Here is a 14,130-nt window from a genome sequence, read left to right as displayed (position 1 = left end):
TCAAGTTGAAGAATATTCATAAATTAAGTTATATTTATGAAATTGGGACCACTATTGGCAAGCAAGCAGAATTGAAGTTTTTATGAGAATTTCTCAAATGGATTCTTACTGCGGTATACTAGATTATCTCCCCTTAATACTTTGAATCTTAGAATTACAAACAAATTGTAAAGGCCAATATTACTGCAAACTGTTGTATTATAGAGACTCTTGGTCTCTTGGGATCAATCTACAGGGTTCTGAGAGACAGAACGCTTTTGTTTTATTAAATTCCAACTGAAATATATGACATTTGTTTGGATGTTATTAGATGAAATACTTTGCTATGAAACTATACATTTTAATTCCCTGTCATATTATCATTTAATTCTATTAACGGAAACGATACTGGAGATCTTGCTGTCTGAATTTTCGCTTGAAACTTGAAAGATTTGACTATATGTATGATTTCCTATTTTTGTATTTTTACAAACAGCTGGCTGCCAAATGAGTCTATTGACAGTAGAGACACCTACTTAAGGGCACTCGCCCAAAGTGACCTTACCTTGAACCCTGTAGGGGTCAACACCGAGTGTTACAGAATCTACGAGGCCATGTCCTATGGGTCAATCCCCGTCATAGAGGATGTGATGACCCCTGGTCAGTGTGGCAGTTCACCAACTTCAAGCTCTGTTCCACTTCGTTTGCTCAAGGAAGAAAATGCTCCAGTTATATTTATCAAAGACTGGAGAGAATTAAAAGACTTACTTGACAGAGAATCAACTCTATCACTGGAATATAAAGCAAAAAGAAGGAAAGAATTAATATTGTGGTATGAAAATTTCAAATTAAAAATGCGAGATAAGTTTGTAAAAGTTTTAGAAGAGCGATTTTTTCATATTTATCGATAACAGCTTTTAAAGATTACAATTTTAGATTGCCTTTGTCATAGCTGCCTAATTAACCCATTCACCTCTGAAATTTGGTAATGGACTGTGTCAGTCTTTGTAGTAGAAGAGTCCAAATGTGTCATCAGGGGTAAATGAGTTACTTGAAAAATCAATGTAGAATTAAATGGATATGTTTTAAAATCCTACAGTGTATATATACTTACTGAATTATTGCAGAATGCTAGAAAGCTTATACTGTATAGTTGATTCTATGCAAACCGCTGTCCTCACGATTTATCCAATTTCAGTTTCCTTTCCCACAAAAAAATCATCATGCTTTGTGTCTTAATCTGTCAAACTAAAAGTCTTCCATTTTTGTTTGGGCTCAAGATGAGATGTCGTTCTTTTGTGTTTAGTTGGATTGGATTGAATCTGTTCTTTTCTCTCCTACTTTATTTATTATTCTTACTGTATCTACTCAAGTAGAGGTAAGGAATCATTCCTTATGGAATTCTTTTTTTATTTATTTTTTAATTCATTAAATGCAAATTATATATATGATGTTTTTTCAAATGAGCGCAAATGAAATCCTAAAACATCTTCAAACTATTTGGTATAAATGCACCTTGAAAATCTTTGTGAAAATGAAAATAGTTTAACATGCAACATAATTATGTTGTGTCTGCTATGACACAACATATACAACTAATATTTTGACACAAATAAATCATTTATCCATTTGTATAGTCCGTAATTAAAATGTTTCTTCATTGAATTTTAGATTTGACACATTTTATGGTGGCCATTTTATCATAACTAGAAGCATTTTATTTCACCTTTTACAGTGTATAATAAAGACAGTATATAATGTAAGTAAATTTCCAAAGCTAAAAACTTTGATGTGTTCTGAATGAAAGCCAATTTAAAAAATGTTTTTATCCTTTTGTTTTAATCTTAATTCACAGATTTTATAATGATCGTGAATATTCTGCATTTTAATGGGTGCATTTATTTGCTTACAAAGATGTCCATATTTGTCAAAACACGTACCTTATTTATGGGGTTTTTTCTTTAATTTTTATTTGTGTTTTTAGATATATTGGAATTTATCAATAGATAGAGTTATCTCTCTTGTATAAGAATATTATACCATTCTGGGCCTAAATTCATTTCAAGCTTAATGTGTAGATTATATGGGTTATCCTACATGTTCTACACAACCTAAAAAAAGCATCAGCATGTTCTTTGTTTTAATGCTGAATATTGCATTTGCATATTGTTAAAGTGTTGTTGTTGAATATATAATAGTTTTATACTAAACAGCATCCGCTGTCTCACAAATTTTATCTTGCGGAGTAAACGTCTCAATGTAATAAGTCTCAAACGTCATAATATATACAGTGTTGCCAATATCAAATACAAGTTAATTGTTTTGTTGTTATTGCATTAAAATTTCAAAAGTTTTAAACCTGTTTCAATTCATTGTCATAGAGAAACAATTGCTTCGTTTTTCCCTAATTCATAGACATATATTGAAAATTTCCACTCTGGTGCTAGAATGCTATCCAAAATGAACATTTGAGTACTGTAATCACACATGAAAGAATGTTGGTTTGCAGTATGTCCTAATTATTAAATTATCTTAATTAAAAAAAAAACCCACTTGCATGGTCAAGAACAATATGATATTTATTCTCTTTCACAGACTGCACTATGATTTTTAAAACAGATTATAATGTGATCAAATGTAGACCTATTAGCACATTTTAATAAAAATACAATTTTATTTTTAAGACATTGTTTTATCGCAATGGAGAAATTAATTATGGTTTAGGCCATACTCTGGAGCTTTTGTCAATGTTATCTTGTATCTATTACATATTCATCATATAGCTGATTATTTTTTGCAGGTCAATACTATTTGCAATTTTCACTTAATTTTTTTTTTACAAAATTCCTCATATTTAGTGAATTGGTAAACAGATGAGGTATATATCTGATTTGCTGGGCCATAACTTATTATTTCACAGATCAAATTTTTACGACCACAAAAATATAATTCTCTAAAAAATACTAGCCACATTGTATTGAAATTACAGGTTGTGTTTTACTTACTGACATATACATAATATATTATCAATTGGATATGAAATATTTAATCAGTTTTCTTTTTGAAAAAAAAAATATAATATGTTTATTTTCACAAACGGTTTTCATGCATTGTTTTCACGCCATTTTCTAAACTGCAGCATGAGATAGTCAAACATTACAGTACACTCATGGCTTCTGAAAATTGTTATTTGCTGATTTTCGATGTTCATATAGATTTTTTCCAATTCCCTCATTCTCATTTGAAATATTAAATATATAAGTGTTTACATAGTTTACATGAAGACATGCTAATTTGTTATTAAGGTTCAGAGATAGTGGTTCAGATAGTTATAACTTTGTTCTGTAAGTTATTTAGAAAAAGATGTATCATTTTGATACAAATAAATTCTTTATAGATTTTGATTTAAAATTAGTTTCTAATCATAAGTAGAGATAGATAGATATAACTTGTATGATCCTTTCTATACCAATTCTCTATAGATATTTAATTAATTTGAAATTAGTTTCTTATCTTAAGTAGAGATAGATAGATATATACAGCTACTTGTAGGATACTTTCTATACCAATGCTCTATAGATATTTAATTAATTTGAAATTAGTTTCTAATCATATGTAGAAATATGTATATATGTAGATTATAGCATGAGCCACAGAGAACAAAATGTTTATTACTGACAATTTCTTACCCAATTTATTAATGTTAATCATTTTAATTGTTCAGATTTCACACAGATATATACCAAAGTCTTTCAGACATTCTTGGTCAAAATTATTTTAAATATTACAAAAATTATTGTATGTTCATCTTACACGTATAGTTATAAGTAATAAAGTAGCTCTATTGTATACTTAGTTTACCAGATTGCTTATCAGGTGCTTACAGAATGAATGTTAAGACTGGGTAAAGAGGTATACAATTGTATATATGTATGAAAGGTTATGTAAACTGTACTCTTGTGTAAATGCTATTAATGTTCTTTTGCAAAATATTTTTTTTGTCATGCTATAACTTCTACGCTATGACTTAGCCAGTGGATGTGCCAACCAGTGTTAAAATTTTCTTCAAAATGTGTTAAATTTAGGAAAATAATTTGAAGTAATTATTTACATTAAAATTATTTTAAAATAGTTTAAACAGAGGATACAGAAAATCAAAGGATAGATTAAATGCCAAAACTAAAATTAAAGAGTTCATAAAATCAACAAATTTTTATCATACATGCACAGTTGTATATCTGGTAGTACAGTCCATTGTAACTAACTATATGAAGATCACACAGAGACATAAGACTTATTTCTATACACACTGCAAGTGGTCTGTACACAGATCAATTAACGTTGTATTGAAATTTGGAATGTTGGATTCCAAGAAAATGTTCTTATTAAGGAGGTTGTGTTAATACAGATGTGGTCACTAATGTGTTCTGATTGTAGATTTGTTAACCAGGATATGGTCCTATTTATAATGAGGTTGATATCCATATAAATATTTGACAGAAATAGGCCAAAAAATTATGAAGTTATTAGTCTTTGGATTTAAGATCTAAAGTAAAATGGTTATGTTCAATGTTTAGGGTGTCAAATAAAATTTATCTTTCAAAGGTATGGATATCAGACATGTAGTTGAATAATTGAAATTTTGTGTTTAAAATTCCTTGAATATACTGTATAATTTAATACCATATTTGACGTAAGGGCACAGGGCTTCGGTTAACATTGAAGGTCAACTATGATATACAACGTATAAGGAAATGAGTGTGCTTGATGCCTTAATTATGCTACATGATAAAGGAATTTTTAAAAACTTCTGAAGAAATGACCCTTGAGATATATTTCTCACAAGACAAACCTAAACCTAATTATACTGCTTGCAACTAAGGCAAATGTAAAGTTTCTCTCTAGTCTGAGTAGCTATTAACTCTTTCACCCCTGAAATTACATAATGGACTGGTCTAGTCTTTGACTTAGAAGAGCCTAAATGTGTCTTCAGGGGTAATTGAGTTAATGATGACCTACATACATTGTATTACAACCTCAAGTTTGGTTACATATATTACTTGTTTTTTTTATTTTTGAACAAAATCGGAATCTTTTCACTTTGACAAGAATACTTATATATCATGTAAAAGTAAATTGCATGTATAGTTATAGAAAACTATCGGATTTTGATATAGAAATAGAGTAGTTTATAAATGCTTTAGAAATTTACGTGTACTTATATTTATTAGTATCACAGTTTGTGAAATATATTATAATTAGTTAAGTTACTGGTATTTTGTACTTAAGATAAAGAGAATTTCAATGTGCTAAAGATGACTTGATATAGATTTATCTTCTGTTATAGTAGGCTAAAGATGTTTGACATATCAGAAGATCAGTTTATGTGGTGAGGTATATTATACAATATAGATTAGACTTCAAAACTGGAATCATGAAAATTCTTAGTTACACAAAATTACCGTGCATTATGTAAATGTACATCTTTGACATTTAGTTGGTAATTTAATTAACTCTGCAAGATCCTCTGCATAATCATACTGACTTTGTATTTATTGTGGCTGTGGATAAGATGTCCTGACACATTACCACTAGCTCTCCACTTCAGGGTAGAGAGTTCATGGGGCTCTACTTCAGGGTAGAGAGTTCATGGGATTTACCTCAGGGTAGGATATTGATGGGACAATTGCCAGGTACATAACATAGCTTTGTGGTTTTTCTCCTAGTTCTAGTTTTCGGCTTCGCTTCTAAAAGTGACTCGTTCTTAAATGACTGATGGTCAAAAACAAACAAAACTTACAATATTCCCAATAAATTCTATTTAGTCACACTGATTTTAATAGCTTATGTTTGGATTATTAGTACCTGGTATTTGTATTCTGAGGAAAAAAGTGTCTGTCTCTTTAATAACGAAATCAGCAAATTCAAGAATTATGTAAGGTTAATAACCTAAGGTAATGAGGATGAATCCCCCTATGTATCTATACAGTTATAGTTTGCTGTGTTATTCTAGTTTTAGTTTTTGTGTTCACTTATTTATATTTTTGTCATCATATTTTGTTGTCATTATATTTTAGTTTACATTCCATTGATATGTGTGCTTAGTCGTATTTATTTGTGTGATTTTAATCATTGTTAATCTGTTATTTAATTTGTAGTGATTTGATTTGTTTATTAGTGATGCTGAAATATCTAACACAGGCTTCTGATACGTTAGTAACTCAAACACCTTTATGTGCAATATACCATGAATATTACACACAGCTGTCTGTTCTAACTTTAGACTCAAAAGCCTGTGTTTCTATTTAACACTCTGTGAGACCAAAATTTCAGTTCTTATATATTGTATTCTCCTCTTTGTTGTTATTACATGCATAGATGTTTTGTGCTACTAAATTCTTTCGGTTATTTTTCTATTTTTGAGGGAAAAACATATTTAATATGCTCAGAAAATGAAAAAATCTTATACTTCTCTGCCAATTTTAAAGAAATATTAATCAGAAATTTTGATGTAAAATATATGTACTCTTTGTATCTTTGATTGTTTCTTAAGACTATAACCAGAACAAAATTTATTCAATATTAAAATCATATTTGGTGTGTATGGTATAGACTGCTATTGCTAGTGTCAAGGTTGTTAAATATATCCTTATTTTTGCAGATATGCTCATAAGAACATGTTTTGTTTCTGATATCAGTATATGCTTTGTACTGCACTTGTGTGTCATCTTCATTCTGATATATTAGAGTTACTTCCCTTTGTTTCTAACTGCTGACAGAGTGCAGGATGCAGAATGCCTCAACTTGTACATGTACAATGTATAACAACAATATCTTACAGAATCAATTAATTCATAGTTCAATATAAATACATTTAAATAGGCTTAAGAACTTAATATTGCTCACAATACTTTGCTTTTTTACACTGCTTAATCAGAAAATCATTAAATATAAAGGTGCTATTTTTGTACCCAAGGTTTAATACTGAACTTGTTTATCATGGATAGCTCGTCGATCAGAGTTACTTCCCTTTACCAAGTATAAAATATTGTTGACAATGATCAACAATTACCAGAAAGTAGATGTCATTTCAGTTTATGGATGTATTTGACCTTGAACTTATTATTTCCCATTGTAGAGAATTTAAGCGAACATTTTGTTGTAAAGGCAATCTGATTGAAATACAAAGCATATTGTTGTAATGGTTAGTGATTTATCTGTATTTTAACCAGATTGTTGTAAAGATTGTATGTGCTGGAAAAAAATTAATGTTTGTTCAGAATTTGGGATGCATGTGATTGGGGATTGAATAATGATAAAATATTGTCGATGAATGTTGATTTACATCTTCAAATTATGTGTGGAAGAGATGTACAGAGATATAGATAGATATATATCACTTGGTACATGTATAAGTGTCAAACTGTGATATCAGTTGTGGAAGTACATTTTGTGCAAGTACTGATGTGTTAATATATAAATGCTGTGAATGTAGTGAGATATGTTAGTGACAAATGTGAAAATGATGTACCGGAAAGTGTTTAGTTGTCATCGATATTTGTAAAAAATATTGCACACGCTGAGACGTCGATGATATTTGTAAAAATGTTGTACGAGTGTTGAGATATCAGGGATATTTGTGAAAATGTGTTTATATATATGTTGTACATGAAAGATGATTTTGTGACTGCTGTGTATATAGAGTTAGTATGTTGAGATCTTAGGATGTTGATGATATAACGATCACTATGGGCGATGCTATTCAATGATTGAGTGTGAGAGAAAGCAACATTCCTGATCGTGTCATATTGTAGAAATAAATATATGATGAAACAATCTTATTGTTTTACTTCTATTTCAATGTACTCTATAGAGAAACTAGAAATACCAGATGGGTCATCATCAATAGAACCTTATCAGTCAAATGGAATATGGATCTTTTCTCTTGTTTACTTTTCCATTAAAACTTTGATAATGCATACAGGGATAATAATGTCGACAAACAACTTAATAATCATGTCAAAATTGGAGATTGATTTTGGAGATGTACTGTTTCATATAAAAAGGGAGTATATACACCACAAAAGACAACGGGCAACACATAAATGCTATTTGAGAAAGATTCGTCTAACGTTTTCTGAGAAATAGTCTGATAACACTCTACCGTTGTCATTGTTATATAAGATGGTTCCTAATATAGACCATTTTGTTTTTCGATCACTTAAAAATGGAATATGCATAACTATGACCTAGGAGAAACATACAAACGAAATATAAGAAAGTTTCTTTTGGTACTTTTTGTCATAATTGTCAAAATCAAAGGGTGCCCCAGCTGTCGGCCATGTTGTTTTCTGATAAAGTGTTATACATACCCAACCAATGACCAAGGGGAATCGATACAGCAGTTTGAGAAAGACTATTAGTGGTTTATGAGAAATACATGTAAGGATAGCAAACTCAAATTGACACCTTTCAGATGGGATTTAATATAAGAAGATCTTCACAATACGTTATTTAGTGACGGTTCCTTATAAAAACTTTTTTTAACTTACCTTTTTCTACGGCCTTGCCGTGATGTTATTGGTGGAGCCTAAAGTCGATGGATTCAATGTGCCAGAACAGAGTCCTTTAGTGTTGCATTCAGCGCAAGCTACTGCTCATATGAGATGGTAACAGGACCCAATTTTGACCTACACATGTAACTTTGTAGAAACAGAGAGTGCCAACTCTTTTGGGATACAGGGTTCTGTTGCATTTGATATAGTAAATTCAATATATACAAAGAATATGCTATTTTTTACGATCGCTTAATAGCTTACATTACGGTTTTGTTTTGATACTGTAATTGATTTAATAGAAATTCTCGCTATACTTTCGATAATGGCAATATATATATATATATTATATAGAGAATACGTGATCAGGGTCTGAAATATATAAGCTGCATTTTGGCGAGGGTCAAGTAAGAAAAAAGTAAAGCTTCTTTCTGCCAAAAATAATGTTTCCAGATATGGATGACACAGGTCTATAGTTGTATCTGGAAACAACCATAAACAACATATTTAGTAGTTAACTGGACAGTCAAATCTACAGATCTAGAGCTCTGTTTTCCGTCAGTGCCGAATGCAAATAAACTATATTCTTTGGTACTCCTAAGGTCGTGTTTTACAACAGGTAAACCTCGACTAGGTTTTCTCGAGACTGAAATTTACCATCTCTACACAGGTAAAGTGTCTTCAGGTAAAACTACCCTTGAAAATTCGCGTGAATATCGCTAGAACATGGTGCCACAATACTTTATAACAACTTCAGGTAGAAATGTGCAACATTAAAGTAAGAATGATCTGAAATCGATCTTTTTTTCGCAAAAAGACATTTTGCTTGTGCATGATTCGAATAGTACGGCGGCGTATTAGGGCCACTACAAAATTTTATTTATCTTGTACGTACAAGTTAGTATCTTGTACGTACAACTTAGTATCTTGTACGTACAACTTAGTATCTTGTACGTACAAGATAGTATCTTGTACGTACAAGATAGTATCTTGTACGTACAAGTTATTATCTTGTACGTACAACTTAGTATCTTGTACGTACAAGTTAGTATCTTGTGCGTACAAGTTATTATCTTGTACGTACAACTTATAGTATATTGTACGTACAAGATAGTATCTTGTACGTACAAGATAGTATCTTGTACGTACAACTTAGTATCTTGAACATACAAGTTGAGTTGAACTGCTGTTCATCACCGCAGAATTGAGTCACCCGCCTGATATTTTTCGTAATTAAAGATAGTCGGTCTACTTTACATTGCTTCAAGCACGATCACAGGTTTATTGTCTTATTTGACAATATCAAAAATATGAATATATATTAATGAGAACAATATCTTTTTCACAATCGTAATTTGAAATTGCCGGATTATGAGTTGAAACTGTATAGTCACTTGCATTATTTTGAAACTGACACTGTATAGTTCCTTTCGAGAAAACTGTATAGTCGCTTGTTTTATAGATAAGATACATTTAGTGATAAAATGGATATGATACATCTCCGATGAATGATAAGTTTTATCTATTAAACAAATTCGTAATTTTCTTCAGTAATAAAAGTTAAATACTTCACAATGGTGCCATTATTGGATATGTTTGAGCATTTATTTTACTTCAGAATAGTAGTATTGAAAATAATTAACTGCCTCCGAAAAAAATCCTAGGCATTAGGCCCTAATTCGAATGAGTTACTGATTGCAAAGACAACAAAAGCAAAACAAAACATTTCATATGTGTTTTTGTGTTTATTAGACATATATACACACATCAATTATTGTCCAAATGATGATCATAGTAAATACTCTGTTATAAACATTTACATATAAGTGTTCGGAAACTTATCACAGCATTACAACTCCACAACATATATTCTTTTCTCCCTTTGGCTTAAACAAAGTTTACGTAATATACGTATAGCATGCGATGCCATTGTGAGAGTAAACCAGCCAAAGCCTTTAATACCGAGAGTTATTATTCATTATACTATCTTGTACGTACAAGATACTAATTTGTACGTACAAGATACTAAGTTGTACGTACAAGATACTATCTTGTACGTACAAGATACTAACTTGTACGTACAAGATACTAAGTTGTACGTACAAGATACTAGGTTGTACGTACAAGATACTATCTTGTACGTACAAGATACTAACTTGTACGTACAAGATACTAACTTGTACGTACAAGATACTAACTTGTACGTACAAGATACTAACTTGTACGTACAAGATACTATCTTGTACGTACAAGATACTAACTTGTACGTACAAGATAATAACTTGTACGTACAAGATACTAACTTGTACGTACAAGATACTAAGTTGTACGTACAAGATACTAACTTGTACGTACAAGATACTAACTTGTACGTACAAATAAAAGTTTGTAGTGGCCCTAATACGCCGCCGTAGAATAGTGATACCGGACTTGTTATTAAATTACAGTTCTTGGTGTATGTACACAATGCGGTTATATAAATGGAAACCGGCGGTAGTTTGATAGTATCTGTTTAACTGTTTGTATGTAAACGGATGCAAAATGTTTAGAGACTTGCATATTGTAAGAAAGGAAAGATTTAAGTTATTGACAGGTCATATAATTCTAGTGATCAATTCAGAAGGACGTTGGCAGCTTACGATAATTAATTTTTAAGCACACGGAAGCAGTTAAGTAAATAGTTGGTTACCAGGATAAAATCAAAGTGCCAAGGCCACTCATAGATGCTGTGAATGAAGGACTCAAACAAAGGAATAAAGAAATTGGTTTTTCATTTAAATATAGAATTTAGTAAACTATACATAAGTGTGCAGTGTTGAATTTCGGAGTTTAATAAAAAATATTTACGATATACCGTATTTATTTTATGATATTTGAAGTTTTTCAAGAACAATAAGTTGAATAACTTATTATCCTGAAATAACTGTAATAAATTTAATTTCTAAATTATTTTTGAAATAACGATTTCAACACCAATGAAACCGTTCATAATCTGAGTATCATTTTTTTATAATTCTTTATTAATTGCTAAATTATCAATTTCATCAATGTCTCTTCAAAGACAAAAAATAATAAGTAAACATATCCGTATCTTAATATCCACTTAACATTGAAGAATATTTTCGGAAAAATATAACATTAGAAATATTACCATTTCCGGATATGTTTTGGTTTCCTTTTTAGAAAACTAACATGGGTTGCTTTGACGACTTTTGACTAATAAATCATGGCCAGATACTTTTGCCAAAAAAAATGTACATTATTTCATTACGTTTATCACTCGGATTTCTTTTAAATTCACAAGAACGCTAGCCGTTAACATCAAGAAAGCTACATGTAATGTATCGGACTTTAGCAAGTCTTCGTAAGCCTAACTAACAGTAACTGGTTGGCGAGATATTATCGTGCAGAACATTTATCGTGAGTTTTGCTTTGCCGAATTTTGATATATAATAAAACATGGCCATATACGTTTGTCAAGTAAAGGGTACATTATTTGGTTACTAATAACAGTCAAATTTCTTTTGAATTCATAAGAACGCTATCATCAAGAAAACTTCCTGCAATACATCGGACTTTAGCAAGTCTTCATAAGACACGGCAATATAAGTTCATTTGTCACTTTAAGTTGCTCGTACATAAATAGATCTATATTATCATTATATTTTGTAAGTTTATGTTGATAGATTTGGTACTTTTTCCCTTTCAATATACCGCAGTTGTCGATAAACAAAAACAGAACTCCCAGTGGTAGTCCGCTCAACCTGCCTATATTATTAGGCTTTTTTATTTTTTTATTTTTTGCCTGATATATAGTCAGCTCGCGGTACCTCTTAAAATGTGAAATCGTAGGCCAGATTTGGCCTACGCTACGTCAGCGGTATATTTCTAATATATCGTCCATGCAATGCCGGGAAAACATACACATACCTATATATTGGGATCTTATGTACTCCACTGCCCCCATGTTACATCCCATTTATGAAATTAAACAACTCAGCACAATGAAATACTTCCGAGACCCTTCTATTTCACACATTTGTAATGGCCGCCGTATACACATTTAGTAGAGCAAACGGCAGCCAATCAACTTCGCTTCCGGTTTTATTTTTAAAAAACCACGTGTAGTTGAAAGATAAACAAAATGCTAGCCAGTTAGAGTTTTTATAGTGAAATTATGGTCGATATACACGACATGTTGTCAAATATTCAAATTGAACACGACTATTGCTGGTACCGCATCTACATGTAGCATATACACAGTTGAATTGTGTTTATCTTTCAACTACACGTGGTTTTTTAAAAATAAAACCGGAAGCGAAGTTGATTGGCTGCCGTTGGCTCTACTAAATGTGTATACGGCGGCCATTACAAATGTGTGAAATACAAGGGTCTCGGAAGTATTTCATTGTGCAGAGTTGTTTAATATGATAAATGGGATGTAACATGGGGGCAGTGGAGTATATAAGATCCCAATATATAGGTATGTGTACGTTTTCCCGGCATTGCATGGACGATATATTAGAAATTTGCCGCTGACGTAGCGTAGGCCAAATCTGGCCTACGATTTCACATTTTTAAGAGGTACCGCGAGCTGACTATATATTAGGCAAGAAAAAAAATTAAGAATTAAAAAAGCCTAATAATATAGGCAGGTTTAGCGGACTATCCCAGTGGCAGATCAAGGGAGGAGGCACGTACTCAAAACTATTAACTTTTACTGCGCAATAATATCTCAGATATAGTTCGTCAATACAACCAACACGAAAAACTTCATTAGCGTTATAAGAACTTTCTTTTGCAGTTACCTTCCTAACATTTGATTACAATAATCGATCATTAGCATGAATAACGTAAAATTCGAATAAACATACACAGTCCAAAATCCACCGAAAGTCTGTCGCGGAGGAAGACAGCGAAGAAGGCGTTGTTCGTGACTTTCGGGAGACCACTGATCTCGGAGAAATACAAATATGATAGAGTCCCAACTGAACACTTAAAACACTCTATCAATGGTATATATGTATGTACAAATTCTATGTCTGTGGTTTTGAATATTGGGGTTTTATTTTTTTCATACCATCAAGTAATACGTGAAATGAACTAAACAACTTTTAATTTTCATCGCGGAGTGGTTTCATTGTTTTGATGTGCACAGGCTCTCCGAGCGTACCTAAGAAAGCTGTTTCACAGCATCAAAAACTTCTCTGATTTTAACAAAAAGTGTATTTACTATGAATCGTTAGTATTTGTATGAACGAATACAATACACGACGGAGTTCAATGAGAAGTTGAATCGGAAATGGGACTGACCCCAGTTTGATCAATTTTCCTTGATATTTAATTAACATTAACTTACCAAATGCAAAGAATAGCAGTTACGAATTTTAAGCCAGTGAACTTACCTTCATGTTGGCTGTAGTACACACCTATGGAGGCGATGAGGCTCAGTAAATTACTTTAGTTTAGCTATACTCATCGAACTGACTTCGCGATGTCAGTTCACATCACCCCAAGCCAAAACAAAACTTTCTTTTTTCGATATGAGGTTAAACTTCATTATAGGGCTTGTCCACATCACACGAGATAAATATGT

General features: G+C 31.4%; 1 protein-coding gene across 1 annotated transcript in view; it reads left to right on the top strand.

Moving 5' to 3' along the window:
• Positions 1-7,815, top strand: part of LOC138304624 (ribitol-5-phosphate xylosyltransferase 1-like) — a 122,154-nt gene extending 114,339 nt beyond the window's left edge. Inside the window, exon 6 of the mRNA XM_069244792.1 lies at positions 476-7,815. Coding sequence (XP_069100893.1) covers positions 476-890 — 415 coding nt within the window. The 3' untranslated portion in view covers positions 891-7,815. The remainder of the gene's footprint in view (positions 1-475) is intronic.
• The last annotated feature ends 6,315 nt before the right edge of the window (positions 7,816-14,130 follow it).

The sequence above is a fragment of the Argopecten irradians genome, chromosome 12 (assembly GCF_041381155.1).
Source record: "Argopecten irradians isolate NY chromosome 12, Ai_NY, whole genome shotgun sequence".
Classification (NCBI taxonomy): Eukaryota; Metazoa; Mollusca; class Bivalvia; order Pectinida; family Pectinidae; genus Argopecten; species Argopecten irradians.
The sequence above is the reverse complement of the archived record's forward strand: the minus strand, read 5'-3'. Positions and strand labels throughout refer to the sequence as shown.